Source organism: Sorex araneus, chromosome 3 (assembly GCF_027595985.1).
Source record: "Sorex araneus isolate mSorAra2 chromosome 3, mSorAra2.pri, whole genome shotgun sequence".
NCBI lineage: Eukaryota > Metazoa > Chordata > Mammalia > Eulipotyphla > Soricidae > Sorex > Sorex araneus.
The window spans coordinates 62,457,707-62,484,218 of NC_073304.1; the positions used below are offsets into that span (position 1 = coordinate 62,457,707).

At 43.5% G+C, this 26,512-nt stretch overlaps 1 protein-coding gene and 1 non-coding gene across 2 annotated transcripts; both read right to left on the reverse strand.

Annotated features, from left to right (window-relative positions):
- Nucleotides 1-3,373: 3,373 nt before the first annotated feature.
- PSMA6 (proteasome 20S subunit alpha 6) lies at nt 3,374-22,923 on the reverse strand. Its single transcript, XM_055133280.1, has 7 exons — nt 22,759-22,923; nt 14,948-15,042; nt 11,380-11,461; nt 9,690-9,845; nt 7,356-7,534; nt 6,018-6,112; nt 3,374-3,596 (listed from the first exon to the last, which is right to left on the reverse strand). The coding sequence occupies exons 1-7, from the start codon at nt 22,832-22,834 to the stop codon at nt 3,539-3,541; spliced, it is 741 nt and encodes a 246-aa protein (XP_054989255.1). The 5' UTR covers nt 22,835-22,923; the 3' UTR covers nt 3,374-3,538.
- Nucleotides 4,870-5,053, reverse strand: LOC129403986 (small nucleolar RNA SNORA23). Its single transcript, XR_008629604.1, has one exon. It is a non-coding gene; the product is annotated as a small nucleolar RNA SNORA23 (small nucleolar RNA).
- Nucleotides 22,924-26,512: the final 3,589 nt, after the last annotated feature.

The window sequence follows — 26,512 nt, forward strand, 5'->3', positions numbered from 1 at the left end:
AAGCTAACCACAAATAGAAATGAAGAAACACCTGGAAATTAAAGAACTCACTACTGAACCACTAATGGGCCAGAGGAAATCAGAGAGGAAATTAAAAGGTTCCTGGAAACAATGAGGACACAGGCTATCAGAACTTAAGAGACACAGCAAAAGCAGAGTTCAGAATCAAGTTCATAGCTGTGCAAGCATTCATCAGGAAGAAAGGGCCCAACACACATTTTTACTGAATTTCTTACTGTGCTAGCTGGATTTTTCAGAATATAAAATACTAGGTGTTAATAGTCATGCTGGGATGTCTGTTCTGGATGTCAAGGTGCCTACCATTAATTCACCACTGTAAATTAACTGCTCTCTTATATTTTGGAAATGTGGATGGCTGTATTTTTTTGTTTTTGGGTCACGCCCAGTGATCACTGCTAGAGGTGCTGGAAGATCATATGAAATACCATGCATCAAACCTGGGTTGGCTGAGTGCAAAGCAAGTGCCCTACTTGCTGTACTATCACTCCAGCCCCAGGACAGAACATATTTGACTAAGCATTTCAAACCTGGGTTGGCTGAGTGCAAGGCAAGTGCCCTACCTGCTGTACTATCGCTCCAGTCCCAGGACAGAACATATTTGACCTAAGTATTTCCAACTTTTTTTTTTTTCCCTTTCTTTTTAGGTCACACCTGGCAATGCTCAGGGGTTACTCTTGGTTCTGCACTCAGAAATTACTCCCAGTGGTGCTCAGGGGACCATATGGGACGCCAGGGACTGCACCCAAGCCAGGCTCATGCAAGGCAAATGCCTTACCTGCTGTTCTATCGCTCCAGCTCACATTCTCAACTTTTTAAGGGAGATCCTGATGATATTTAATATAGTAATTTGGGTCTCATGGCACAAACCTTACAGAAAAAAAAACCTACCAAAAAAAAAAGAAAAATCAACCAAAACCTTATTCAGATCTCTCACCCATCATATGTCACACACTAAGGACTGAGCATAGCAGGCCATTCTGTCTGGGAAGTAGCCTTCTTTTTTTTATTTTCTTTTGTCTTTTTGGGTCACACCTGGCCATGCACAGGGTTACTCCTGGCGGTGCTCAGGGGACCATATGGGATGCTGGGAATCAAACCCGTGTTCGCTGCATGCAAGGCAAACACCCTACCTGCTGTGCTATCACTCCAACCCCGGGAAGTAGCCTTCTTAGATCTTTTCAAAAGACAATGGCTTTGCCCAGAGCCTAGTGGATTTGGATGGATTGGATGGGTAAGCCCAGAGCAGCAGTCAACTGGAAGGATCACTTCCTTTTAAAGAAGTTTTGTAACTCAACTCAGCTCCAAAGAGGATGTGGTCAGTGTACTTTTGTAATTATGGTGGGAAGTTCACATGGCCTTCCCTTTTGCAGGTCTGGGAATAGTATTAGATCCGATCAAGAGACTTGAGTAACATTAACAGTAAACCAAGTCTTTGTTTTGGGGCCACACTGGGTAATGCTCAGGGCTGACTCCTGGCTCTGCACTCAGGGGTTCTGGTGGGGCTCTGGGTGACCATATCGGGAATTCAGGGATCGAACATGGGCTGGCCACGTGCAAGGCAAGTGTCCTACTCACTCTACCTCTCAACAGCACTTATCCAAAGGATTCATTCTAAAATCAGTCACAGACACCTGGAGATGATCATCTATAAGTTAGTGGTTCAGGTATCAGGGAATTTAAAAAACTTAGCTCACACCTTCTCCAGATGGAACCCTGGCGACACTGAGCAGCAGCTAACATGGCTCCAGGATTCGGGACTGGGACACATCCGAGCCTGGGGGGGCACTGGAGTGGGGCGGCGCCAGCCCAAAACTCCAAGTGGTCCCGGCCGCCGGAAGTCATGCCCTCGACCCACCCTCGGTGCCATCTTGCTGCCACAATCCACAGAGAAGCGACAGGCATTCTGGTGAGCAACGCGGCCCGGACAATGCTCCGGACCCGAATCGGGGCCAGCAACACTGGGGGGCCGGAAGGAGGAGGTGCCGCCAGCACACCTTCTCCAGATGGAACCCTGGCGACACTGAGCAGCAACTAACACGGCTCCAGGATTCGGGACTGGGACACATCCGAGCTGCGTGGCCGAGTTGACCTTTTCTAAAACCTGAAAACATACAATCTTTTAATGAAAACTAATTATCAAATGCCTCCTTATTAGGGTTATCTTGTTTGGGGATATAACTCCCACAACAATAGTGAGTTTTGTGTTGAAATATGGAACGTAATCAAGGTGAAGAGAAAATAAAGTGAAATTCATCAGTTATACAGTTGGGGTGGGGGGCGGGGAGTATACCCGGGATTTTGGTGGTGGAATATGGGCACTGGTGAAGGGATGGTGTTTGAATACGGTATAACTGAGACATAAACCTGAGAACTCTGTAACTTTCCACATGGTGATAAAATTTTTTAAAAAATAAAAATTAAAAAAAAAAACTTAGTTCATACACACAAAAAAAATTACCATATTATTTTCCCCCTTAATATTATTTTGCTTGGTGGCATTTCTACAGCTGTTTTTATCATCACTTCTGGAACCATGGGGTACTAGGGATCAAACCAAGGCCTCCTGCAGGTAAAACATACAGTCCACTGATCTGTCTGTCTGGTCCTAGACCAGTCTCTTAAAGTTTGTTTTAAGCAGATTTTGTTGTTCTTAGAGACACATGCAGCATTGTACAATGATCCTAACTCTATGTTCAGGGATAACTGCCATAGGGTTCAGGGGACCAAGTGGTGCCATGGCTCAAACAAAATCTTAAAGCAAGCACAGAATATACATAACATTTTTCCAGGCCTCTATTTTCCATTATGATGTTCCCACTTGCAACTGTAATTTTTCTTAACAATATTGGTTCTTAGGGGCCAGGTAATATAGTAAGGCAAATGTTTTGTATGTGCCTGATCTGTTTCATCCCTGGCATCACATGTGGTTCCCAGAGCACTGCCAGGTGTGACCCAAAAGCAAAAACATTGGTTCTTAGGGCAAGATAGTATAGTGGGTAAGGTATTTATTTGCCTTGCACACAGCTGACCTGGGTTCAATCTCAGCAACCCATATGGTCCTCTGAGCCCCACCAGGAGTGACCCTTGGACAGTTAAGAATAAGGCCTGAGCAAACAAAACACAAATTAAAAATACTGGTTCTTATTCAGTATAGATCAAATATAAGTAAAAAACTACTTAAGGAAAAAAAAAAACTACTTAAGGTAGTAATCATTTTACTATTGTTAACCTCTAATGAAACATAATTCCAAATTTATTGTCAACAAAATAATAGTTACACTGTGAAGGTGATTTAGCAGTCACCAAAAAGTACAGGCTTACCTGAAATTATGGTAAAAAAGACAGGAAACAATTCTTTTCCAAAAGCACTGTTTTTATTTGTACAGACTCCTGACCACATCTTGGTAGGAGGAGCGGGAAAGGTTCCCTCGTCAAACCAAAGGCCTCCATAATGCTGATTGGTTGTTACCCAACACACAGGCAAGTGGTACCTTTGAGCTGGCAAGTCAACTACAATTTAGTCTCTCTCTGCTAGAGCAACAAGGTGAGCGTCAATCTCTGCTTCTGTAAGAATCCTATAAAGCAAAAGGAAAAACCCACAACTGCTGACTCTTGAGCACTTTTAAATGCATAACATTTTAAACACACATTAAAGTAATGAACCATCCTGTGCCTTAGTCAATCTATAAAGGTCTGTATATGCGCCACTTCTTTCAAAATATTCTGAAGAAATACCCACACATACCAACTTCATACATATGTAATGATGTTTACTTCTTTGCATGAAATCTATAATGTTTTTATGAAAAGACGAACACCTCCTGCTAAGTATCTAAATTAAATAATGCTAGGCTAAACACAATATATTCTTTATTCTTGTTCCTCTATCAAATGTATTTATATCCCATGTAACCGCTTTCATAACCTGTGAGGTAAGATGGCACTACATCTTACAATTTTTCCCCCAAACAACGCCCACGAAGATATCAACTGCTTAGCAACCTTTAATGTGACTGTTACTGTCGAACTTCTAAAATGAAATTTGTCAAAATGACATTTTTTTAGTGTGAATTGATTGGGGCAATGACTATTGTTGATGCTTTTGCAATAATGTATCCTGGCTATATTTCAGAATGCTCACTATATAACAGAATTTATGAATGATCTGCACAGGTATTCTGGAAAAGAAAAAAAGCAATCAAATCTAGACAAAGGTTTTTTTTGGGGGGGGGGCCGGAGCGATAGCACAGCGGGTAGGGCATTTGCCTTGCACGTGGCCAACCCGGGTTTGATTCCCAGCATCCCATATGGTCCCCCAGGCATCGCCAGGAGTAATTCCTGAGTGCAGAGCCAGGAGTAACGCCTGAGCATTGTTGGGTGTGACCCAAAAAGAAAAAAAAAAGACAAGGTTTTTAATTGAAGAGACAAAAATAAAAATTTGGAAGGTCATAGTTGAATCTCAGGACAAAATAAAACAAAATTACATGTCCTCTAGAGATCCAAAATTTTCTCCTGCTGGAAGTTTACTGCTTAGAAAAAGCAAAGGCAATATTTTTGTTTGTTTTGAGGCCACACCCAGCTATGCTCAGGGCTTACTCCTGGCTCTGGACTCAGGGATCGATCACTCCTGGCATTCTTGGGGGCCATGAGGTGCCAGGGATTGAACCCGGTCAGCTGTATGCAAGGCCACACTGCCTTACCTGCTGTAATACTTCTCTGGACCCAAGGTACTATTTTTCTACAGGAAAAAAGTTAGAGGATACTTTCATTTTTTTTTCCCCAAACGTACTGCTTTAATACACAGATACTTGATGTGAAACCTGCAAGGTCCAGGATCTATTCCCAAAGTTCTGTGTGGGAATTTGGAGGCTGGCCAGTGGTGGTTATGTCCACAGAGACAACACTAGGCCAGTACTACGATCCCAACTTAATCTCCGGCTGCATGAGGTTTGTGTGGATAGCAAGACCTGAATGCAAAACACAGACAGGAACTGCGATCAGACATGGATGAACGCCATGCACACGTGACAGCAGCCGCTTTCTTTTTAAATCCTAACATTTCTTAAATCTTTTTATGTTTCTATCACTCACCTGAAGACAACAAAAAGACAAAGCTAGGGGGTAAAGCACAGTATCAAAACTCTTCAAGTATAAGCAGATATGTATCAATTAAAATGCCTTTAGCAGTTCCATACATCTGGGGATTTTTTTTTGGTGGGGAGGGAGGGAGGGAGGGTTGGAAGAGGGAGTTTTAACTAAAGTATTTTAAGAATTCATTAGAGTATCTGGCTTCATGTAAGTGAGCCAATATATATTAAAGACCCCATATAACAGATTAACTGAAGCTGTAGGTTGATTTGTGAACTGAATTAAGACAAATCTGCAGCTCTATTAGCTGTATCCAAAACCTGGGCTTGCTTAAGATCTCGGAGAGGAGATCAGTATTTTTACTGCTGCTAAATGTGGCACGTAAGTGGCTAGAGCCAATAATACCGGGCAATTCAATCTCCAGTATTCCACATGGTCGCCAGAGCCTGTCAGGAGTGATTCCTAAGTGGAGAGCCAGGAGTAAGCCCTAAATATGGCTGGATGTGGCCTCCAAACAGAAACAAACAAACAACTACAAGTTCCATTTAAAATAGCCATGAAATAATACCGAAATACAATCAGAAAAACTGTGATGTTGGGAGTTAAATTTCTCTTGTTCTTAAACTAAGAGAAAATACTTATGTTTACTTTTTATATAAAGGTTACTTTGTATTATCTCTGGTATTAAATATACAACATTCTGACAGAGAGAAACAATCATGTCTGCCTTAGAGAGATGGCCAATACATTTTAAGACAGTTCTCTCAGATAAAGAAAACTAACTATATTCCTCATTTTTTTTTCTCTTCTCTCCAAGACAAAATGGACCACTACAAAGCCCTCAACATTCTAAGCTGGAATTTTAGCACATAGTAAATTTTGAGTACCCAGCCAACAACATAACTCACCTGAATTTAGGATTTTCAACTGTAACTACTCCAACTTCTATTTCAGAAGGTTTGAAATCAATTGACAGAACAGTAGACAGGCAAGTAATTGCAGTCTGAAAGAAACAAAACAGGGATTCCAAGGTTTTCCCATACATATCACAAACTCATGATTAGTTATTCAGTTCAGCTCTATTAATCATGTAATTGATTAGTTAATTCTAATTTATTATCTGTCAATGACGAGAAGCTTTTCTGTTAAGCTAAGCCATAGGGAAGGATGTTCCACTGCACGTAATAGGATGCTTTACATAAGTGATTGTATATCGGCTGTCATCATATAATTGTGAATTGCAATTCAGGAGAAAGAAACTTGTTATAAATGGGGCAAAATATGGAAACAGTTGACAGTATAATGGGAGGGCATCTTTCTTGCATACAGCTGTCCCAGGATTGATCCCCGACACCCCATAAAGGCCCCTGGCAGGAGTAAGCCAGGTCCCCTGGCAGCAGAGCCAGAAGTAAGCCCTGCATACTGCTGGGTGTGGCCTCCAAAGAAAACCAAACTAAAAAACAATTGAAAAATAATAGGGCACAAATCCTTCCAGATAAAAATAGCTTTGTTTCCAATTAGTATAACAGAACCAACTAAACACAAGATTATTTTTATTTTTTATTTTTTTTGCTTTTTGGGTCACACCCGGCGATGCACAGGGGTTACTCCTGGCAGTGCTCAGGGGACCATATGGGATGCTGGGAATCGAACTAGGGTCGGCCGAATGCAAGGTAAACGCCCTACCCGCTGTGCTATCGCTCCAGCCCCTAAACACAAAATTATTATACTGTAATTCTTCCTGTCATTTGTAACAGAAGTATAATTATTTTTAGAATTGCTTTATCCGAAACTCTCATTTCCCAAATATATGTCCCTGTATGTTATCTATTCCCTCCCCTCCATCCCAATATATTTAAAATCATTTCTTGGCAACTAGGGACATGGTTTGATGGTACTGCATCCTTGGTTTAATTCCCTGTACTTTAAGATTAAGTCAATACATTTCTTGGTGGTAGAGATTTCTTTAGTCTGAAGTGATTAAAAATTTATATAAAGATTTAAAAAAAAACCTTACGATCATAAAGAACAATCCCTAGAAGAGCCGTGTTAAGATTAGCATCCCAGGTAAACTTTTCCACCAGATCATCTACACGCAGTGTTAGAGAATGAACTCAAGTTGGTCACTTTTAAAGCAAGCACCTTGCCCTCTGTACTATCTCTCGGGTCCCCAAACATCCTATGTTGTGTGCATATGTATATACTTCTTAAAAGCTGGAGTGGGGCAGCTCTTTTGGCTAACTTACTTCCACTGTCTGTTCAAATGTCCAATCAAATTTCTTCTTTACTTTTTTTTCAAGGAAGCTGGTTGACTCGGTTTGTTTCACTCCTGCGGCGGTAGCTTTAAACCCACAGTAGTAACCTGCAGGATCACACTTGTACACCTGAGGACCTTGTTCTTCATCTATACCAATTAAGATCATACCTAAAAGGAAAGAGTTAAAAAAAAGACCTTCATACAAAAATTTCCTCTTGCTGTTGGGACACAGCTGTTGTAGGTAATTACATTTCCATTTCATAGAAAAGATTTATACATTTTTTAGAATTTTGAACTATTGGGGCCGGAGCAATAGTACAGCAGGTAGGGCATTTGCCCTGCATGTGGTCAACCCAGGTTTAATCCCTGGCATCCCATATGGTCTCCTGAGCATGTAAGAAGTGATTTCTGGGGCTGGAGCAATAGCACAGCAGTAAGGGCATTTGCCTTGCACGCAGCTGACTGTCACCTGAGCACTGCCGGGAGTGATTCCTGAGTGCAGAACCAGGAGTAACCCCTTTGGATCGCCGGGTATGAACCCTCCCCCCACAAAAAAAAAAAAAAAAAAGAGAGAGAGAGAGAAGTGATTTCTGAGTGCAACAGTAATAACCCCCAAGCATCACTGGTGTGTTTCTCCCCCCACTGCTCCCTTCCCCACCAAATAAAAGTCTGAATTATCACAAATGTAATTTTCAAGCAGTCTTCTTTTTTCCCTTTGGTTTCTGAGTCACACCTGACAGTGAAGGATTATTCCTGACTCAGTGCTCACTCCTGGGGTTACGGGGATGCTGGGAATAAAATTCAGGCCTGCTGCACAAAAGGTGAGTACCCTGCCCGCTACACTTTCTGTCTGGACCTTCAAAGAATTTTCTAATCCCTGTTATTGCTCAAAATATGTTCCCTTGAATATTAATTCTTCAAGATGTTACACATCACGTCTTTTAGAGAATTTATAATTATACATTAAATATTCTAAAACATTTCAAAATGTTCTGTAGGCAGACCTATTTTAATTCAGCAGCACCTAAACATGTTTTTGTTTGTTTGTTTTGTTTTGGGGCCACACCCAGCAGTGGTCAGGACTGACTCCTGGCTCTGCATTCAGGGATTGTTCTTGCCAGTGCTTGGGGGACCACATGTGGTGTCAGGAGTAAGCCAGAGTCAGCAACATCCAAGCCAAGTATCTTAACCTTGTACTATCTCTCCCCAACATCCAAGTCAAGTATCTTAACCTTGTACTATCTCTCCCCAAGGAATTAGGTTTTTGAAGGGAGCAATTAAAATGTGATTTTGGAATGACAACTCACACAGTAACAGGAAGACAGAGTAGGAAGGTGAAAAAAGAGAAGAGACAGAGAAATTAGGTAGCAAAAGCAACAATGAAGCGACAGGAGTTGAAGGAAAAGGTACTCTGAGGAATAGGTTTAAAACTGGCTAGAGAGTGTACAGTGGATAAAGTATTTGCTTTGCATATGGCCGAGCAGGGTTAGATCCCTGGCACCATATAAGGTCCCCTGAGCAGGCAGGAGTGACCCCCGAGCCTAGTAAGGTGTGGCCCAAAATCCAAAAACAGCACCAACAAAAAAATGACTAATTAGGGGGCTGGAGCGATAGCACAGCGGGTAGGGCGTTTGCCTTGCTTGTGGCCGACCCGGGTTCGATTCCCAGCATCCCATATGGTCCCCTGAGCACCGCCAGGAGTAATTCCTGAGTGCAGAGCCAGGAGTAACCCCTGTGCATCACCAGGTGTGACCCAAAAAGAAAAAAAAAAAAGACTAATTAGACAAAGAAGGGAGCAGGTGTAGAAAGCAGATATCAAAGACAAAATCACTGTCCTTTTTCTAACTTTCAAATTTGAAGACATGAAGAAAGGGAATAGGTTAAAACTTAGGTGGGGATGACTGGCATAGAGCAGTAAATGGGGAGTTATATAAGTAGGTGAGATTACCTAACAGAAGAAAAAGGGCCAGAAAAGACCAAGGAGAAACTGGTGAACAGCAACATTTAAGGGACCAGCAGAAGAGGATGAGCTAAGGAAATTCAAGTGTCGGCTGAAGAACTCTAGGGAGAAGTAACTTTTAAGTGAGAGGTCAATAGATGAATGACACAATCAGAAATAAACAAGCACTGTGCTAAATTTTGCATGATCATCTATCTAAACCCTGACTAATTATTATAAAGATTTTTCTTGCTTGTAGAAAGTTTTCATATTACAAGTGCCCAAGAGTTATGACAACCACTTCCCTTCTACATGTTCTCTTAAAGAGATCAAATCCATCCCTAGATTTCATCAATTATTTGGGAAACTTCTCAGGATACTTACAACAACCAAGAGGCCTCATTTCAGCATTCTGTGTGTACACCTGAGAAATGTCAGCAATTCTTTTACACAGCATATCCACGGGAATCTCATAGCCATACTTGTACTTCCAATTGGCTGCCTCGTAGCGTGCCCTCTGCACTTGGGATCTGCTGTCAGCTTAGAGAAAAAAAAAGGTTTACTTCTTTAAAAGGGAAGAATGAGGGGCCCGAGCGATAGCACAGCGGGTAGGGCATTTGCTTTGCACGCGGCCGACCCGGGTTCGATCCCTGGCATCCCATATGGTCCCCCAAGCAGTGCCAGGAGTAATTCCTGAGTGCAAAACCAGGAGTAACCCCTGAGCATCGCTGGGTGTGACCCAAAAAGAAAAAAAAAAAAAAAGGGAAGAATGAGCCTCAAAGGCAATTTCTCCATCATGTATCAATTTTGTGGGGGGGGGGGAGGAGGAAAGAGTATCATCTATTATGTACTAAGGAAAGACATGTTCTGTTTTTTTTTTTCTCCCATCAATGAAAAATACATGACTGAGCAACAGGACACAACAAATTTTAAGAAAGCGTTCTCTTCATGTACTGTCCTTTTATAGACAGCTCTTCATCAGCTGTCACAGTATAACTACCAAATAATCTCCAAAGGTGCAGGAAAGATAGGAGAGACAGTGTAGGGGTAAAGTATTGCTGCCATACATGTTGTTGACCCTGGTTAGACCCCCAGCAGCACATAATCTCCCAAGCACCACAGTAGTGGCCTCGAGCACAAAGCCAGGAATACACCCCAAACACAGCTGCATGTGGCCTAATCTCCTATTAATCCCCTTTAAAAAAACCCAACCCACTCTCCCTTCCCACAAGAACAGACTTTTTGTTTGATTTGGGGCCACACCTAGCAGTGCTCAGAGCTTACTCCTGTCTCTGCATCATTTGTGATGCTCAGGATAGAACCTAAGTCAGTTGTGTCCAAGCTGAGTGCCCTACTCTCTGTACTATCTCTCACATGGGAAGGGATTTTCAGGAGACTGACTCAGTGATTTCCCTCCCTCCCCTCTCAATTCTCTATATATACACACACACACAGCATATATATATATATATAATATATGTATATAATATATGAATGTGTGTATATGTACACACACACACACGTGTGTGTGTATGTGTGTGTGTGTGTGTATATATTTACTTTTGGGCTACACCACGAGTGTGCATGGCTGTTCACAGTGGTGCATGGGGAACCATGCTCTGCCAAGGATCAAGTCCTGGGTTCCCATATAAAAAGTAGGCAGTCCAGTTCCTGAGTTATCTCCCAGACCTGAGAATGTATCCTTATTTTATAGGCTGGAACTTCCCCTGATTTTAGAAAATAGAAACTCATAAACTTTTTACAGGTCTGACCTACTTCTAATTCATGTCATTAGTATCAGGTTTGAGATATAATGACATAAGTCCCTGTAAACCAGTACTACGTCCAAATACAAAAGCATCTATGGGCTCAGCCTTATTTCCCCAACAGCAACATAATGACCCAATTCCACTTACATTTTCAAAACATTTCACAACAGTCTTGAAGAGACTGATATAAGACTGCAATTCCACTCATTGTCCTTTAAAATCAGGCACTTATGATGGAGTCTCAGAATGAAAATACCAAAATGATTTGTAGAAAATTACAAATCTATATAGACATCAGCAGATACCTGTCATTCCTGTCATCACACAGCCAATGTTTTCAGTTATCTTGAATAAGTGTGTCACTGTGCTGGAATCCAGTAACTTGTCCTGACGAACAAAGCAAACCAAGGTAAGGAGAAAATGAAAATCACAGGCCTCTACAGTTATAAAAATGAGTTCTGCTCATTTTTGTGTATACATATATGTGTGCATATATATATATACACACATATATACACATACATATATACGTGTGTATATACACATACATATAAATTTTAGGTGTTTACAAAAATCACTACTATTTATGTTTTTGATGTATGTCATTCTACCACCACCACAGCCAAGACCCCTCCAGTTCGCTTCCCATCACTCTCCCGCTGGTTCCATCCAAGCTGTAGCAAGATTTCTCCTTTTTTTTCTACAGCTGATAGTGTACATAGTGTGCCAGAATTCCAATTATTTCTTCATTTTTAATTAAAGAACTGTGATTTACAAAGCTATGAATAGTTAAGTTTTAGGCATATAATATTTCAACACCAATCCCACCACCAGTATCAACTTCCTCCACCAATGTTCTCATATTCCCTCCCCACCAAATCCCTCTCCTATCTCCGTGGGATATAAAGTTTTAGTGGTTGCAGCCTAGATCTCATGTTTTCATTTTGTTGAGTCTGTTTCAGATATATGGCTATATCACTCATCCATATCACCAGTACAAATGAAGCCCTGATGACTGTTCACGCATTACTTCTCATTCTCTTCTTTCCCCCTAGATTTCTTTTTTTTTTTTTTTGCTTTTTGGGTCATACCTGGCGATGCACAGGGGTTACTCCTGGCTCTGCACTCAGGAATTACCCCTGGCCGTGTTCAGGGGACCATATGGGATGCTGGGATTTGAACCCGGGTCGGCCATGTGCAAGGCAAACGCCCTACCCGCTGTGCTATCGCTCCAGCCCCTCCCCCTAGATTTCTTAACTTCTTTGTCTTTCTCTTCTCTAAACACTGGGTAGACCGTAATTTCTTTATCTACATTGCTTATCTGGGTAGTGTCTGGGTGGTTTCATCTTGGCTATTGTTGAATTTGTTTTGCTAAAATTGGTTTTTTTTTTTTTTTTTGCGCTTTTTGGGTCACATCTGGTGATGCACAGGGGTTACTCCTGGTTCTGCACTCAGGAATTACCCCTGGTGGTGCTCAGTGGACCATATGGGATGCTCGGAATCGAACCCGGGTCAGCTGCGTGCAAGGCAAACGCCCTACCCGCTGTGCTATTGCCCAAGCCCCATTTTGCTAAAATTCTATTGAGGATCTTTGCATTTATATTCATTTGAGATATTGGTCCATAATTTTATTTTTTAATAATATCTCTATTTGGTTTGGGTATCAGGGCAATGTTAGCTTCACAGATATTAGCAAACTGTTTCTCCAACTTCCTGGAAGAGTCTGATGAAATGAGTAGCACTCTCTTTGAAGGTCTGACAATGCTCACTAATAACCCATCAGTGAGGCTAGGAAGAAGGCTCACAGGACCTTACCACATGCTTTTCTGCAAGTTATAGGTTTTACCCGACAATGTATGGAATGGGAGCACCACCAGGGGTGAACTCAAAGCACTAAGCCAGGTATGGTATGCATACATGTGCATACACACAAACTCCTGAATCTTAGAAGACACTCAGAGTAATATATGATCTTCCTTCCTTCCTTCCTTCCTTCCTTCCTTCCTTCCTTCCTTCCTTCCTTCCTTCCTTCCTTCCTTCCTTCCTTCCTTCCTTCCTCCCTCCCTCCCTCCCTCCCTCCCTCCCTCCCTCCCTCCCTCCCTCCTTCCTTCCTTCCTCTCTTGCTTGCTTGCTTGCTTTCTTGCTTCTTGGGTCACAGCTGGTGATGCACAGGGGACCATATGGGATGTTGGGAATCAGACCTGGGTTGGCCACGTGCAAGGCAAACGCCCTACCTGCTGTGCTATCATTCCAGCCCCATGATTTTCTTATATGATCATATAAAAGTCTTATATGATTGTTTGTACAAGTTTCCTTCTGGTGATTTCTGGCCAACTATGCTACTTGGTTGAATGCTAGGACCTAAGAATGAGGTGTGTAGATGGTCTGTACCACAGACCCACTTATTGAGTTTTAAGCTCAGCTACAGTGTTCTGCCATTTTCCCATACTTTCCTGGAGTTTGCTGATGCTTTCGTTTACTCATCTCTTTATGTCACAGAACTTGGCTACAATTGTTACTAGGAAATCTTCTGTAAGTAATTTAGAAAGTTTTGGTAGATTTGAAAATCTTCCTAAGTTTTAGCCCCCACCAACTGACGATGATAAAACCCTCCACTACTTATATGCCTGATTCTATGTCAGGGTGAGGGGTGGAGATTTGCACATGGGTTGGCCTGGAAAAGCAACCAAGGGCTTGAGGTCAACAAACTGAGTGTCTGAGCTCTGAGACTGTGTAGATCTGGATGCCCACTAAGGATCTGTGACTGTCTGTGATCTGTACAAGTTACAGGACTGCCAGGCATTTGGGGTCACAAACTCATTGTATTCGTGGTATTCCTAAGATCAGGAAGGCCAGTGTTAAAACATCTATAACCCAAGACGTCCTGTTACAGATTACTGTATTCGAACATGCTGGTAACTCGCAGTACACATTACCAAGCTCAAGCTAGCCTGGAGAAGGTCCTATTGTCCCACCCTAAGTTTGACTAGGACTCCAACCAAATGCTCAATCTAACTGGTAGAGGGGGGTCTACTGAGTTTCCCTTTGTCCTTACAGTCTCCTCACTGCTGCTCAGCCTACTGCCTACAATTAGTCAGATGCAGGAGGTTCATTGCCCTCCTGGTAAAGGCATATCTTGCGCTGCCAACTGCAGTTTCATCTTCAGCTCCAAATGGTGGTATTAGCCTTGAGGTACGCCCTGCTTTAAAGGGGTTCCGAGCTGGCTTGCAGGGGGCTGCTGAGGTCTGTGATTATTTCTTGTCCAGTCTGATTCCTGGCCTACCATTCCTTTCCTGAGTCTAAGTGCTGTGTTTCCATTCTCTGCTTTGCCCTGCTCCATCTTTGGAGCTGCACTCCTTAGCTCTGAACTCAAACTTGTCTGTTTTCAACATCACAGCACAAGTCTCTTCCACATAATAGTGATGGAGTTCTCTCTGGAGGACTTACTCACTAGAAGACTCCAGGTGGGAGAATGTGTTCAATTCAGCTGTGATGAACTCTGTAGCTGCTATAGCACCGTTCTCAGATCCTTCTCTTCTCAGCCCTCTTGAGCCTTAAAACCACTTTTGAAAAGGTGGCAGGGAGATTTGGTTTTTCTTTTCTAGAGTGAAGTAGCCGGAGATCAAGACCTATAGTTCCCCAAAGCTTGTTTCAAGGTCCCTGAATACAAAAGGCCAAATCCCACTATGCTCACAATCATAGCAGTGTTTCATATAGCAATCTGTTGTACTCAACTCTTTATAGCTGCTTCATAACTCTAAAATGATGTAATCAAAGCAGAATATTAGTATTTGTTATCTGTAATAGAGCTCTGTACAAACTCATAAAACATTTTTTATTATATTCAGCCGTTACTGGTTATTTGGTACTTACAGGTACTTTCTTCTGTGTAACAATTACTGCACAATCTTTCCCTCTGACAGCTACTGATGTAAGGCCACCCTGGTTAATAGCCTTAAAAGCATATTCTGTAAGACACAATAGTTTTTAAAAAAGGCAATTAGATTATCTTAGAGCTGTACAATAGGATACATAATAGGCAGTCATTAAAAGGAGTAAGATGGAACCATGTCAACTAACAAGGACTACCGCCCAAGACAAGTAAAGTTGAAATAATGATAATAAATCAGCCCTGGATGGCCTTAAGGAGTTTTTATATTATATTTTCATTTTGGGGCCACACCCAGCAGTGCTCAGGGCTGACTCTTGGAAGCACTCAGGAGATGATATTCAGTGCTGGGGATTGACTGGGTGTCACCTGCATACAGGGTGACAACCATTGCCTTACCCACTGTACTATCTCTCCAGTCTCTATAATAGCTAATAACATTCCCCAGCCCCCCACTTTCTTTAAGCAGTGACCCCCAATTGTACCCATCCCCTGGATCATTCTAGCACTCCTCAGTGAATGGTATCACCAAGTTGGCAATACCTGGAACAAATGATTCCGCGTTATATCACCACCGACCATAATATCCAGGACTAATATCCAGGAAAATGGATATTAATAGCCAATACCATTCACATTATACAACAAATAACTTCTGTTCCAAAATGTGCATCAGTTCTTTTGTCCTCCCCCAAACAAGACCATAAACTAGACAAAATGACAGCCTGGAGGTCACTGTCACTATTATCCCGTTGCTCATCGGTTTGCTCGAGCAGGCACCAGTAATGTGTCCATTGTGAGACTTGCTGTTACTGTTTTTGACATATCGAATATGCCACGGGTAGCTTGCCAGGCTCTGCCGTGTGGGCGAGATACTCTCGGTAGCTAGCTAGGTTGTCCAAGAGGGGTGGAGGAATCGAACCCGGGTTGGCCGCATGAAAGGCAAACGCCCTACCACTGTGCTATCACTCCAGCCGGGAGGTATTGGAAAGTAAACAAAAGCGGGCCATTTCTGGTGGGAAGTCAATACTTGCAAGAAGGCATCAATATGTGGGGATGAATCTCTTATTCAGTCTACAGCCTGAGTGTGAGCTATAGTCAAGAAACTCCCATTAAAAAGAGCTGGTCTACAGAACTGAGCTTACAATGGCAGGGGACAAGGGGCTCGGGGGGGAGGGGTGCAGGGCAGAAGGCTAGGGACACACTCTGGTCGAGGGTGTGGTGTTGAAATACTGTATGCATGAAACTCTATCACAAACAGTACTATAAGTCATGGTGCCTAGGCTTAAAAAGAAGTAAAACATAAGCCCCGTTCTCGGCCAGGTAGAAGGCACAAGGAGTAAGGTACTTGCCTTGCATTCTGTCAACCCCAATTAGATTCCTATAGCACAAATGGTCCCTCTCAGCACCACCAGGTGCAACATAAGTAGCATAAGTAATGCTTCTTTGAGTTCATATTTTTAAAAATGGCATTACTTACTTCAATTTTTTAAGGATGCATGCTGCACTGGTCCTACTGGTGCCAGGGATCACCCTGTGGTTCTGAGGGCCTCTAGGCTACATACGGCTTGTACTAACCCCTGTACTATCTTCCAGTTCAATCATCATCATTCTTAAGGATTTCTGCCAGCTATGTTCGAAATCTATTGGAAAAGCCCAAAATCCAGCATGACACCCCTGTTCTTTCAGAATTTGCTATACTGGTCTAAGTACTGGAGTTTCTCCAAATTTCCCCTCATCTTGATTTAGATCAATTCACCATCTTTAGGAAACCTTTTCCAGTTCTTTCGAGCTCACCCTATGTGGAATCTGTAGGTTTTCAAACTATTTGGCCAAATGCTCCCTTTTCAGAAAACTACAATCACTCAGCACCCCACTTTCTTTAAGCAAACAGTGACCCCCCCCCACTTGCACCCATCCCCTGGATCATTCTAGCACTCCTCGGCAGGTGGTATCACCACGTTCGCAATACCTGGTACAAATGATTCCCCATTTATCACCACCAACCATAATATCCAGGAAAATGGAAATTGCCACTGCAAACCATTTAGAGACATAGCAACGAACTATACTACCTTCTAAAAAAGTACTGGCCTGGTAAAAAGTACCATGACAATTTTTAGCAAAGGTGAGCATGGAGGCCAAGCCAGGAAAAAGTAAAACAAGTTATGGGCAGTGATGAAAAGACATTGATTTCACATCATTTACTGTGCTGGGCCACTCAGTCTGGTGGTAATGCTGAGGGCCACCAGATCTCTACCCAGCAGCCTGGGACCTCACATCCAGGAAGGCACTCCAGCCCTGAGAGCCGTTACCCTGGCCCCCAATATAAGGGAACAGGGCTCAGAAACTGTGCTTTCTACAGAACTCTCAGATCTTTCTCTCACCCCTAATGATTTCCCCTAATGTTAAGAGATGTTTCTATGAACTATGTGTTGTAAGACTCAGAGGTAACCACAGACGAGAGGAAAAACACAAACAACAGATGTCACCCCAATGACGCCACCTTAGACCATTGGAAGCCAATGTTGCAAAGTGGTTTTTCTTGAGTTTACAAAGGACAGACGAGCATGTCCCGCTGACTTTTTCAAACCACTGACATCAGCAGGGCATCACCTTTCTCTGCTTTTGCCTCCTTCCTCCAACAGCCCTTCATAAACCCCAGGCCCTTGGCTGAGTTTAAGATGGAATGACAATTCTTTTTTTTTTTTTTCCATCACACCCAGCTATGCTCAAGGGTTACTTCTGGCGCTGCACTAAGGAATTATTCCTGGCAGTGCTTGGGGGACCATATGGGATGCCAGGGCTTAGAACTTAGGTTGGCCACATGCAAAGCAAACACCCTACCCACTGTACTATCACTCCGGCCCTGAAATGACAATTCGTAGGACACTCCACCAGCTATTCAGGTTACTAGCACTTGAATCAACCGGTTTTTCTCACAACTCGTCTCCTGGATACTGGCCTTTGGTTAAAGGCAACAAAGCCTTGGATTTATCACTAAGCCCTGGGGAACAAATTCAGAACCTCACACAAGCATCTAAGACAAGTATTCTATCACTAAGCTACATCCTGAGCCCTAAAACAAGATGTTTCTGAAAGTCAGAATTCAACAATCAGTGACAGTACTTGAATGCTATTTTTATCATTAAAGATTTTGTTTCTTGGGGTTGGAGCAATAGCACAGCGGATAGGGCATTTGCCTTGCATGAAGCCGACCCGGGTTCGAGTCCCAGCATCCCATATGGTCCCCTGAGCACCGCCAGGAGTTACTCCTGAGTGCAGAGCCAGGAGTAACCTCTGTGCATCACCAGGTGTAACCCAAAAAGTAAAAAAAAAAAATTGTTTTTTTTGGGGGTGTTTTGGGTCACACCTGGCGATGCACAGGGGTTACTCCTGGCGGTGTTCGGGGGACCATATGGGATGCTGGGAATCGAACCCGAGTCGGCTGTGTGCAAGGCGAACAACCTACCTGCTGTGCTATTGCTCCAGCCCCCAAGATTTCTGTTTCTTATAGATGACAATCTCATTTTTCGTTCTCCTTCTGGCACCAGGCATATAACGTGCTGGAGACTGAACCAGGGTACAATGTGGTACTCTGCTTGTGGTACTATCCTTCAGGTCCTGGCACTTCCTATTTCTTAAATGGGAGAAATATAAAGGATCACACTCAATTCCAAATCTCCAATTCCTTAAAACTGTCACAAATTCAGAATGAAAACTTAGACCAGTAATCCTTATTCAGTTTGCTTCTTTTCCTAGTTTCCCAACACTTGCCTAGATTGCCTGGATCTCATTTGTATAATCCAGGAAAAAATAGGGGCTGGACATAAAACTTAATAGGGAAATGTTCAGGAAAAAGCATGCAAAATGCCAGTGGTCCACAGCATGAGCACTTTAGTGTGATGCTAGCACTGCAGAGACCCAAGGCCGAATTCTTCATGGCTATACTGGACATTTTGGCTTCACAAGACATCACACATACAAGTGATTTTTACAACACTCTAAAAACTTTTCCCTCCAATAATTTTAAAAAGCTGTTCTACTGAGGCACTGGAGTACAGTGGGTAGAATGTTTGCTTGCATGTGGCCAAGTTCAATCCCCAGCACCCTATATGGTCCCCAAGCCCACCAGGAGTAATCTCCATGTGCAGAGCCAGGAGTAAGCCCTGAGCACTACTGGGTGTGCCTTCCCCCACAGCCCCCTCAAAAGCTGTACTGACAGACCAGAGATAGTACAGAGGTAAGGCACTTGCCTTGCATCCTGATGATCCTGGTTAGAATCTCAAGCATTACATACAATTCTGAGTATGGAGACAGGAACAGACCACTGGGTCTGGCGCAAACCCCTCAAATGTAATAAATAATTTTTAATTGTTTCTAGAATATAAAAATCACAATACCTATTTCCTCAAACTCTCTGGGGTCATACTACCCAAATTTTACTTATGGCTAACGTTATAGCTTTACATAGGTAGGTCCTATATTTCGTTTACCAACTTTAAGACTACATTTATCTTCTGTGTCCCAACTATGGAAAGAGAAGCATACTTTACATTGACCTTTTCTTTCTGCAGGGGTGGGAGTGTTGGGCCGCATATGGCAGTGCTGGGGGTTATCTCCCTGCTCTATGCTCTTACTTTAGTGCTCAAAGAACCATGTGGTGCCATGAATAGGACCCACATGGTTGGCTGCATACAAGGCAAGCAACTTAACTCCTTTCCTCTAGCTCATTTCCATTCATCTTTCCTTTGTCATTTCATCATTTTTATTAGATTATTTTCCACTGTCAGGATTAACACAGCATTACTCTATAATCTTAACATGTTTTGTCTTTGGCAGGTTCTAAAGTAATACAAAGAGTTTAACACCATTATGATAATTAAATAGACTTCACTAAAAAAATCTAGTGTGGATGATTCAAGCATGGATAGAAAAAGAAAATACTGTGTCTACAAAACTGCTTACCCAGTAAATCAAAAATTAAGCTAAAATGGGTCTGGAGTGATAGCACAGCAGGTAGGGTGTATGCCTAGCATACGGCCAACCTGGGTTCGATCCCTAGCACCCTAAGCCCCGCTAGGAGTGATCCCTGAGTTCAGAGCCAGCCTTGAGTACTGCCAGGTATCTCTGCCAGGTATGCCCACTGCACTCTCAAAAAAGTAAAAAAATTAAACTTGGATTTAGTAACATTTTAGTAACATCAATTGAGCACTCTGCCTAAATAACCTTATGTAATCCCTAACTTGTAAGGTAGAAATTATTAGCTCAATTGTGGGAGCAGAAACTATAGCTAAGGTTGTCAGTTGCTGTTGTTGACAATAGGGGTTACACAAGCGTGGCTATGGTGCTTGTTGCTGGTGGCACATCAGGCTGGGGTCTCCCACACTCAGCAACAGTGCCCAAGGGGAATCACACACTTTAGTCATGGTGACTGCACATAAGCTCAGGGTCTGCACTCCAGTTCAGAGCTCATACAACTTTAGATGTGTAGTACTCACCAGGAGCCACCACTTTTAGTGGCAATGCTCGCACACAACTAACTGTATGCTCAAGACCACAGTCCCATACAGGACAGGGACCCCAGAGAACAGAGCCACAGGGAACTCACTTGGGACACCACACAGCACCCAAGACAGACTCATGACCTCACTCTTGGAAGGCAGGTGCTTTTTAGCCACTGAGCCACCCCCAAGGGTGGGGTCCAGAGGTCTTCTTTAAATACTTCTTTCTTTCAGCTTTCTGGCCTTTTGTTATTACCTCAGTGGGTAAAGTTAGTAACTTTCCATATCCATTCCTCTTGCAAACATTCGTCAAAGGCTACTTTGTGTGCTGAGCACTGAGGAGTGAAAATGGGAAGGGCTGACTTTTCGCCAGTCAATTTGGGAAAAGCACTGGTGATATATGTCTGTATAGGGGAAAAGGTCAACTACAGCAGCGAGTAAAATCAGATATAATAAACAAGCAACCTGAAAGTGAAGCTTTAATTAAATGAGAGTTGAAAGAGTTGCTCAGGCTGGCTAGTGCGGTGCAGAACACAGCTCTTCAATCCAGACATGGCGCGGGGCCTAAAGGCTTCAGTACTATATTGCTTGCTCATAGTAACAATTCTTTCACTTTCATTTTCCTAACAATGTCTAATCAGTGCAATGTAGAGGACAGGGATGGTACACGTTAAATCACTAGCTAGACAGCAAAGTCATTTTAAAATATTGGTCTTATTCCAAATGTGGGCTGGAGAGAGTCCAGGGTTAAGATATCTATACCTTGCACGTAGCCGACCCCAGTTTGATCCCCAGCACCACATACGGTCCCCTGAGCACTGCTAGGAGTGATCCCTGAGCACAAGCCAGGCTTGACCTGAACTTCCCCCCAACAAAATAACTATTAAAAAACAAAATTCTTCTTCAGTTCTTTTACTTACCAAATCTGAGACATATTAAAGACTGTGCTTTATGGCTTGATTTTTATAATCAGCACAGAAAAAGCACAGACTTAAGCACGTATTTTCCTAGTCACATACTAAACCCCAAAACAAATCAAAGCAGTAGTCTAAGATAGAAAAAAATCTTTGAAAATCAGGAATGAAATTCTATGAATGACATTTTCTTGTTAGCTCTCTGTGCTGTCTTACAGTTTTTCAAATAGAGATGGGCTATAAGGATTACTGATATATCTAATACTCTGTTACATTCTTATACAGTGGGTCGCCATATTGTGGACTGGCTTCAGTCTAAGTTACTGTCAATTATATTTCTAAACTGTAACAGGAAAAAGCTCATTTACAGACCATTCTCGCCAGTGACTTCCAAGCACTGATGTTATAAACTGTCCTCAGACACGGAGGTGCTAAACTTAAAAAAAAAAAAATCAAACCATAGGGGGACAGACGGAAATCAGGATATCCATACTCCTAAATTTTCTACGGCAACAAGTCCATGCTCCAAGTCATATTCACCATCTCCACCAGGACACCACTGCTATGCAGCACAGTATGCAACCAATCTGAAAGCAGGTGCCCACTACTAGCTCGGGTGTATTTCATTTCCACGAAGGCTGCTCTTCGGTAAGCAGCTAATAAACTCCGACAGGGTTTCCTCCACCGACCAGATTCAGGTTTTATAACCAGGGGCGTGCACGCCCAGACCCGGGCTGCTAGTTTCCAACCCAACTCCTGAAAAGGGCAACAACTCATTTCATTAAAGGGCAATCGGGTGCGTCTCGTTTTTTGAACACCTCCCCCCCCCCCGTGTGGTGTGTGCCTGTCGCTCCCTGGAAATCTCGTCTAGGAGGGAGTGTGTCATCTCCGCATCCGGGCCAGCAGTGAGGACGCTGAACGCTCTTAAACGCACGTGCGGACTGAACCTGGGAAGACAAAGTCCCTGGCGCAAACGCGGAAATCGAAGAGGGCACTTTCGGCGCAAGGTATAAGGAACGAATGGGTAACTCGTAGGCAATCACCGTCGGCGGGCGCACTCAGCCCGAGGGGAACGCGCGAGGGGGCTCAGGCACGCGCGGGACAGCACCGCCGCCGACCCTTCCGTTTTCCACTCCATTGTGTGGCGCCGGGCGCGCTCGCCTGCGAGGGCCCGGGGTTCTGAGCCTTCGGCCCCACGCCTGCATTCAGACACCGCCGAGGACACGCCCGGACGCTCATCACGTCCTCGGCCCTGTTCGCGGCCCCGCTGCAGTCACGCTTGCGGCCCCAGATCGAACGTGGCCCACGACGGCCCTCTCCGCGCCGTACCATGACAGAGCAAATCGGGGAGCAAACTGATGATCCCGATTCACTCACCTACTTGGTAGAGCCTGCCCTCGGGTGAGAAAATTGTAATATGACGGTCAAAACCAGCACTGGAACCGCGAGACATGTCGGCGCACCCACTACTTCAAGCACCGAACCCGGGCCCCGGAGCTCCTGCAGTAGGCGTACAAGCCCCTTCCGGAAGTGGATGACTGCTTCCGGGGCACCGACCCGCTCCTTCCGCTCTCGCGTGCCTGACTCGGGACGCCGGCGTCCATTCCTGCGCGGGGGGCGGGGCCAAGCCTGCGGGGCGGGGCATCGCTACGCGCCTGCGCAGAGCCCCTCTTTTGCGCGGCGTGAGAAACGTCGGGTGTCGTTCCGCTAGTCGTTTTTTCCGAGCTTTATTTGGGTTGGGGAATGGGCTGTTGACGGCAAGAACAAGAACGTTTTCTGAGGTTCCGGCGTAGTGAGACGCTTTCTCAGGACTCCCGCCGGTGGCTCGCCGTATTTCTGTGCGTCGTTCCTTTTGGCGCCTGTGCAAGCTCGGGCTTTCCGCCTGCTTTCTAACCTCTCTTCACTGTCTGCTTTCCTTTCTCCGGTCTGGACCGAGGCGGAAAACTCCGGCCGTATTTTAGGCCCGGAAGGATCCAGGAAGCCCCTGGAAAGCAAGCGCAGTGCTCTTTGGTCGGCAGCCCCGGGTAGTTTTGAAAGTGGGGCTGCGGTTGAAAGGTGGATTGTCCTGGAAGAATCTCGAGGTTAAGCAGCCTTGGTCATGCACGAGAACAAAAGGACTCTGAGAACCGGGCTCCGGGTAGGCTGGTGTTGCGTGGAGCAGTGGCAATTCCACGCCGGCGAGGGGACTGCGGCGGAGAAGCGCAGGGACAAAGATAAAACTGTGCCTATTTTGACGTTACCCTAGGCACACTCATATAATGAACTAATAATACTTAAAATTCCACCACCTCCCAAGTCAATTTGTGCAAGGGGAAGGCCACCAGGTATATACCAAGGTTTCTGGCACTTTAATAACCTGCTCTAAGAAATAGAAGTTTTACCTCTTTAATGTATAAAGAGGTGAGAAGGAATCTTAACCTCTTCAACGTGAATTTGCTTTACGTTTAAAATAAGAATTTTATGAACTTAGTCTCCCAAGGAAGCACCAGTATCTCGAGATTTACTTATGAAAGATTTACTGAGAGATTTAAAAAATGTCTCGTTATTTAGAAACATGCTTAAATTGGAGAGGTCAGGGGGTTGGGAAGGTTTGCATGCAGAAGGCCTGGGCTCAATCCTGGGCACCACACAGGCCCTTCCAGCACCGAGCTGGGAGTACCCCCTAAGCATTGTTTAGTGTGTTCCTCCCCACCCTCCCCAAATCATAAACTTTATTGGCCTACAAAAGAAAATCCAAAACTGAAACATGATTAAGAAGATATTAAATGTAAGCAATATCTCTGGCACACAAGGTACTTTCCAGATCTGGCAAATTCCCATGTGAACTGATAACAGTTGTCCCACGCTTCTGATTCAGGTGTTTAATCTCAGAAATCACCCCAGCACCCAGTCAGGCTGACCCAGCCTGGTGCACTGCAATTCCTATCATTTGTCTTAACTGTAGACAAAAGAGTTCTCTGTAAGAGAGTGAACTCATATCCACATAGCCTCAATAGCTAGCTCTATGCTGATGTCTTCCAAATTGAGGTCTAACTTAGACTACTTTTCCTTGGAACTGAGTCCTTTCTAATTGCCTCTAGGTTATTTTTCACATTGAACCGCATGGTACCTCAAAACCCAGAATCCTTCAAACTGAATTCACCTCAACAAATATTACTGTCACACCCGGCAATGCACAGGGGTTACTCCTAGCTCATGCACTCAGTAATTACTCTTGGCGGTGCTGGGGGGACCATATGGGATGCTGGGATTTGAACCTGGGTTGGCTACGTGCAAGGCAAACGCGCTACCCATTGTGCTATTGCTCCAGCCCCTCGAGTGAATGAATCTTTTGCAGCAGAGGGGTAAGGAGAGCATAGCTGCCTGGTTACACCTGAATTTATTACTTTTATTTTTATAAAGATATGGTTGCCATGTTAAATTAATTCGTTATATTAACATAAAATTTGAACCTTACTTGTGACTGTTAATACAGATCACCTGTGCCACCTCCTTAATTCTGGATTCTGTTAAATTTGGATAAATTCTGCTTTGTGGAGGCTGTTGTGTTGTAAATAAGAGAAGGCCAGTGAGATATTAAGCAAACTACTGAGCACGTAGCACAGCGTTGGACTTTCGCCTTTCACGCGGCCAACCTGTGTTCGATTCCTCCGCTCCTCTCGGAGAGCCCGGCAAGCTACTGAGAGTATGGAGCCCGCACGGCAGAGCCTGGCAAGCTACCCGTGCGTATTGGGTATGCCAAAAACAGTAACAGTAAGTCTCTCAATGGAGACGTTACTGATGTCCGCTTGAACAAATCGATGAGCAACGGGGATGACAGTGACAGTGACTGTGGGGGGTTACTAGGTCCTATTTATTCGTACCAGATGACTGCCTGTTTTTCATTCCACCATCACAGTTCAAGTTCAGACCCGTTTTATACTTGACTTGGTCTATCAGAATAGTGTCTCCTTGATCCACATTTGGAATAATCTTTCTAGAGCAAGATCTCATTGGCTAGCTTCTCTCCCTACACATCTTTTGAGTTTCCTACCACCCTCTAAATGAAAGTCAGTTTTTAGCCTAGTCTTCACATTTTTGTATCTTTAACCCTGTACCTAAATTCCCAGCACTGTTCTGAGGATCACTGATCATTCAAGTTAGTCTGAGTCCCTGAGTCCCTGAGCTGTTAGTCCTTCTGGAAGGACCACTTATTTCCATCTTCTAAGAAGCTCAAATCAAGAGATTTTCTTTTTTGCTTTAGTATGCCGAGTGCACATAATGACCATTATTAGCTTAAGTCAAATGAAATGGCCAGCTTATAAGACTAAAATGGTTAACTATTGGTAATTACATGATTTACCTTAACTTTTTTGTTTTGTTTTGGGGTCACAGCCAGCGATGAACAGGGGTTACTCCTGGCTCATACACTCAGGAATTACTCCTGATGGTGCTCGGGGGAATCATGGGATGCTGGGAATCGAACCCGGGTCGGCTGCATGCAAGGCAAATGCCCTATCGCTCCAGCCCCTTACATGATTTGACTTTTAAGAGCTTCGGTCAAACACTGGCGGGGCAGAGGCAGTCAAACACTGATGGGGCAGTGGCTGGATACCTTTGATCTCTGTTTTCCTTCACCTCTGGTGAAGCTTTATATGGCTTAGCTCCTAAAAGTTCAATTAACAATTGTTGAATTGATAACTGTAGAAAAAAAAAGGAAATAAATGATGTTTTTTCATCTTGAAAAATTTCCCAGTTTTTCATATTTTCTTTCCCAGACACACATTAGTAGCTGTGAAGCATCTCTAGATATTCAGTGCCACATAGTAAAGGGATGGCTCAGATTATGCACACCAGAAATTGTAATTCATCTCTTCTTGAGATTGCATGTAAGCTGGTTTCTGAAAGGGGCATAGGACCAGGATGTTTTATATATATGTATATATATGTATGTATATGTGTATATATATATACATATGCACATATATAATATATAAATGCATGTATATATGTGCATACATATGCATATATAAATTTTAACCTAAGTATACTTCCTGGAAAAAATTGATTTCATTTGCAATGCAAACACAAACTGAAAATGAATTAGAATATCAGTGTCCTAGAGGACTGCGACCACATGTTTTTCTCTCCA

What these genes read in the sequence shown, in the direction of transcription:
- PSMA6 (XM_055133280.1), bottom strand. Translation starts at nt 22,834, where the DNA reads ATGTCTCGCGGTTCCAGTGCTGGTTTTGACCGTCATATTACAATTTTC. An exon ending in GGGCAGGCTCTACCAAGTAG is followed by an intron (nt 15,043 to 22,758) that starts GTGAGTGAATCG and finishes TGTGTCTTACAG; the next exon opens with AATATGCTTTTAAGGCTATT. An exon ending in CATTTGAACAGACAGTGGAA is followed by an intron (nt 6,113 to 7,355) that starts GTAAGTTAGCCA and finishes TGTTTCTTTCAG; the next exon opens with ACTGCAATTACTTGCCTGTC.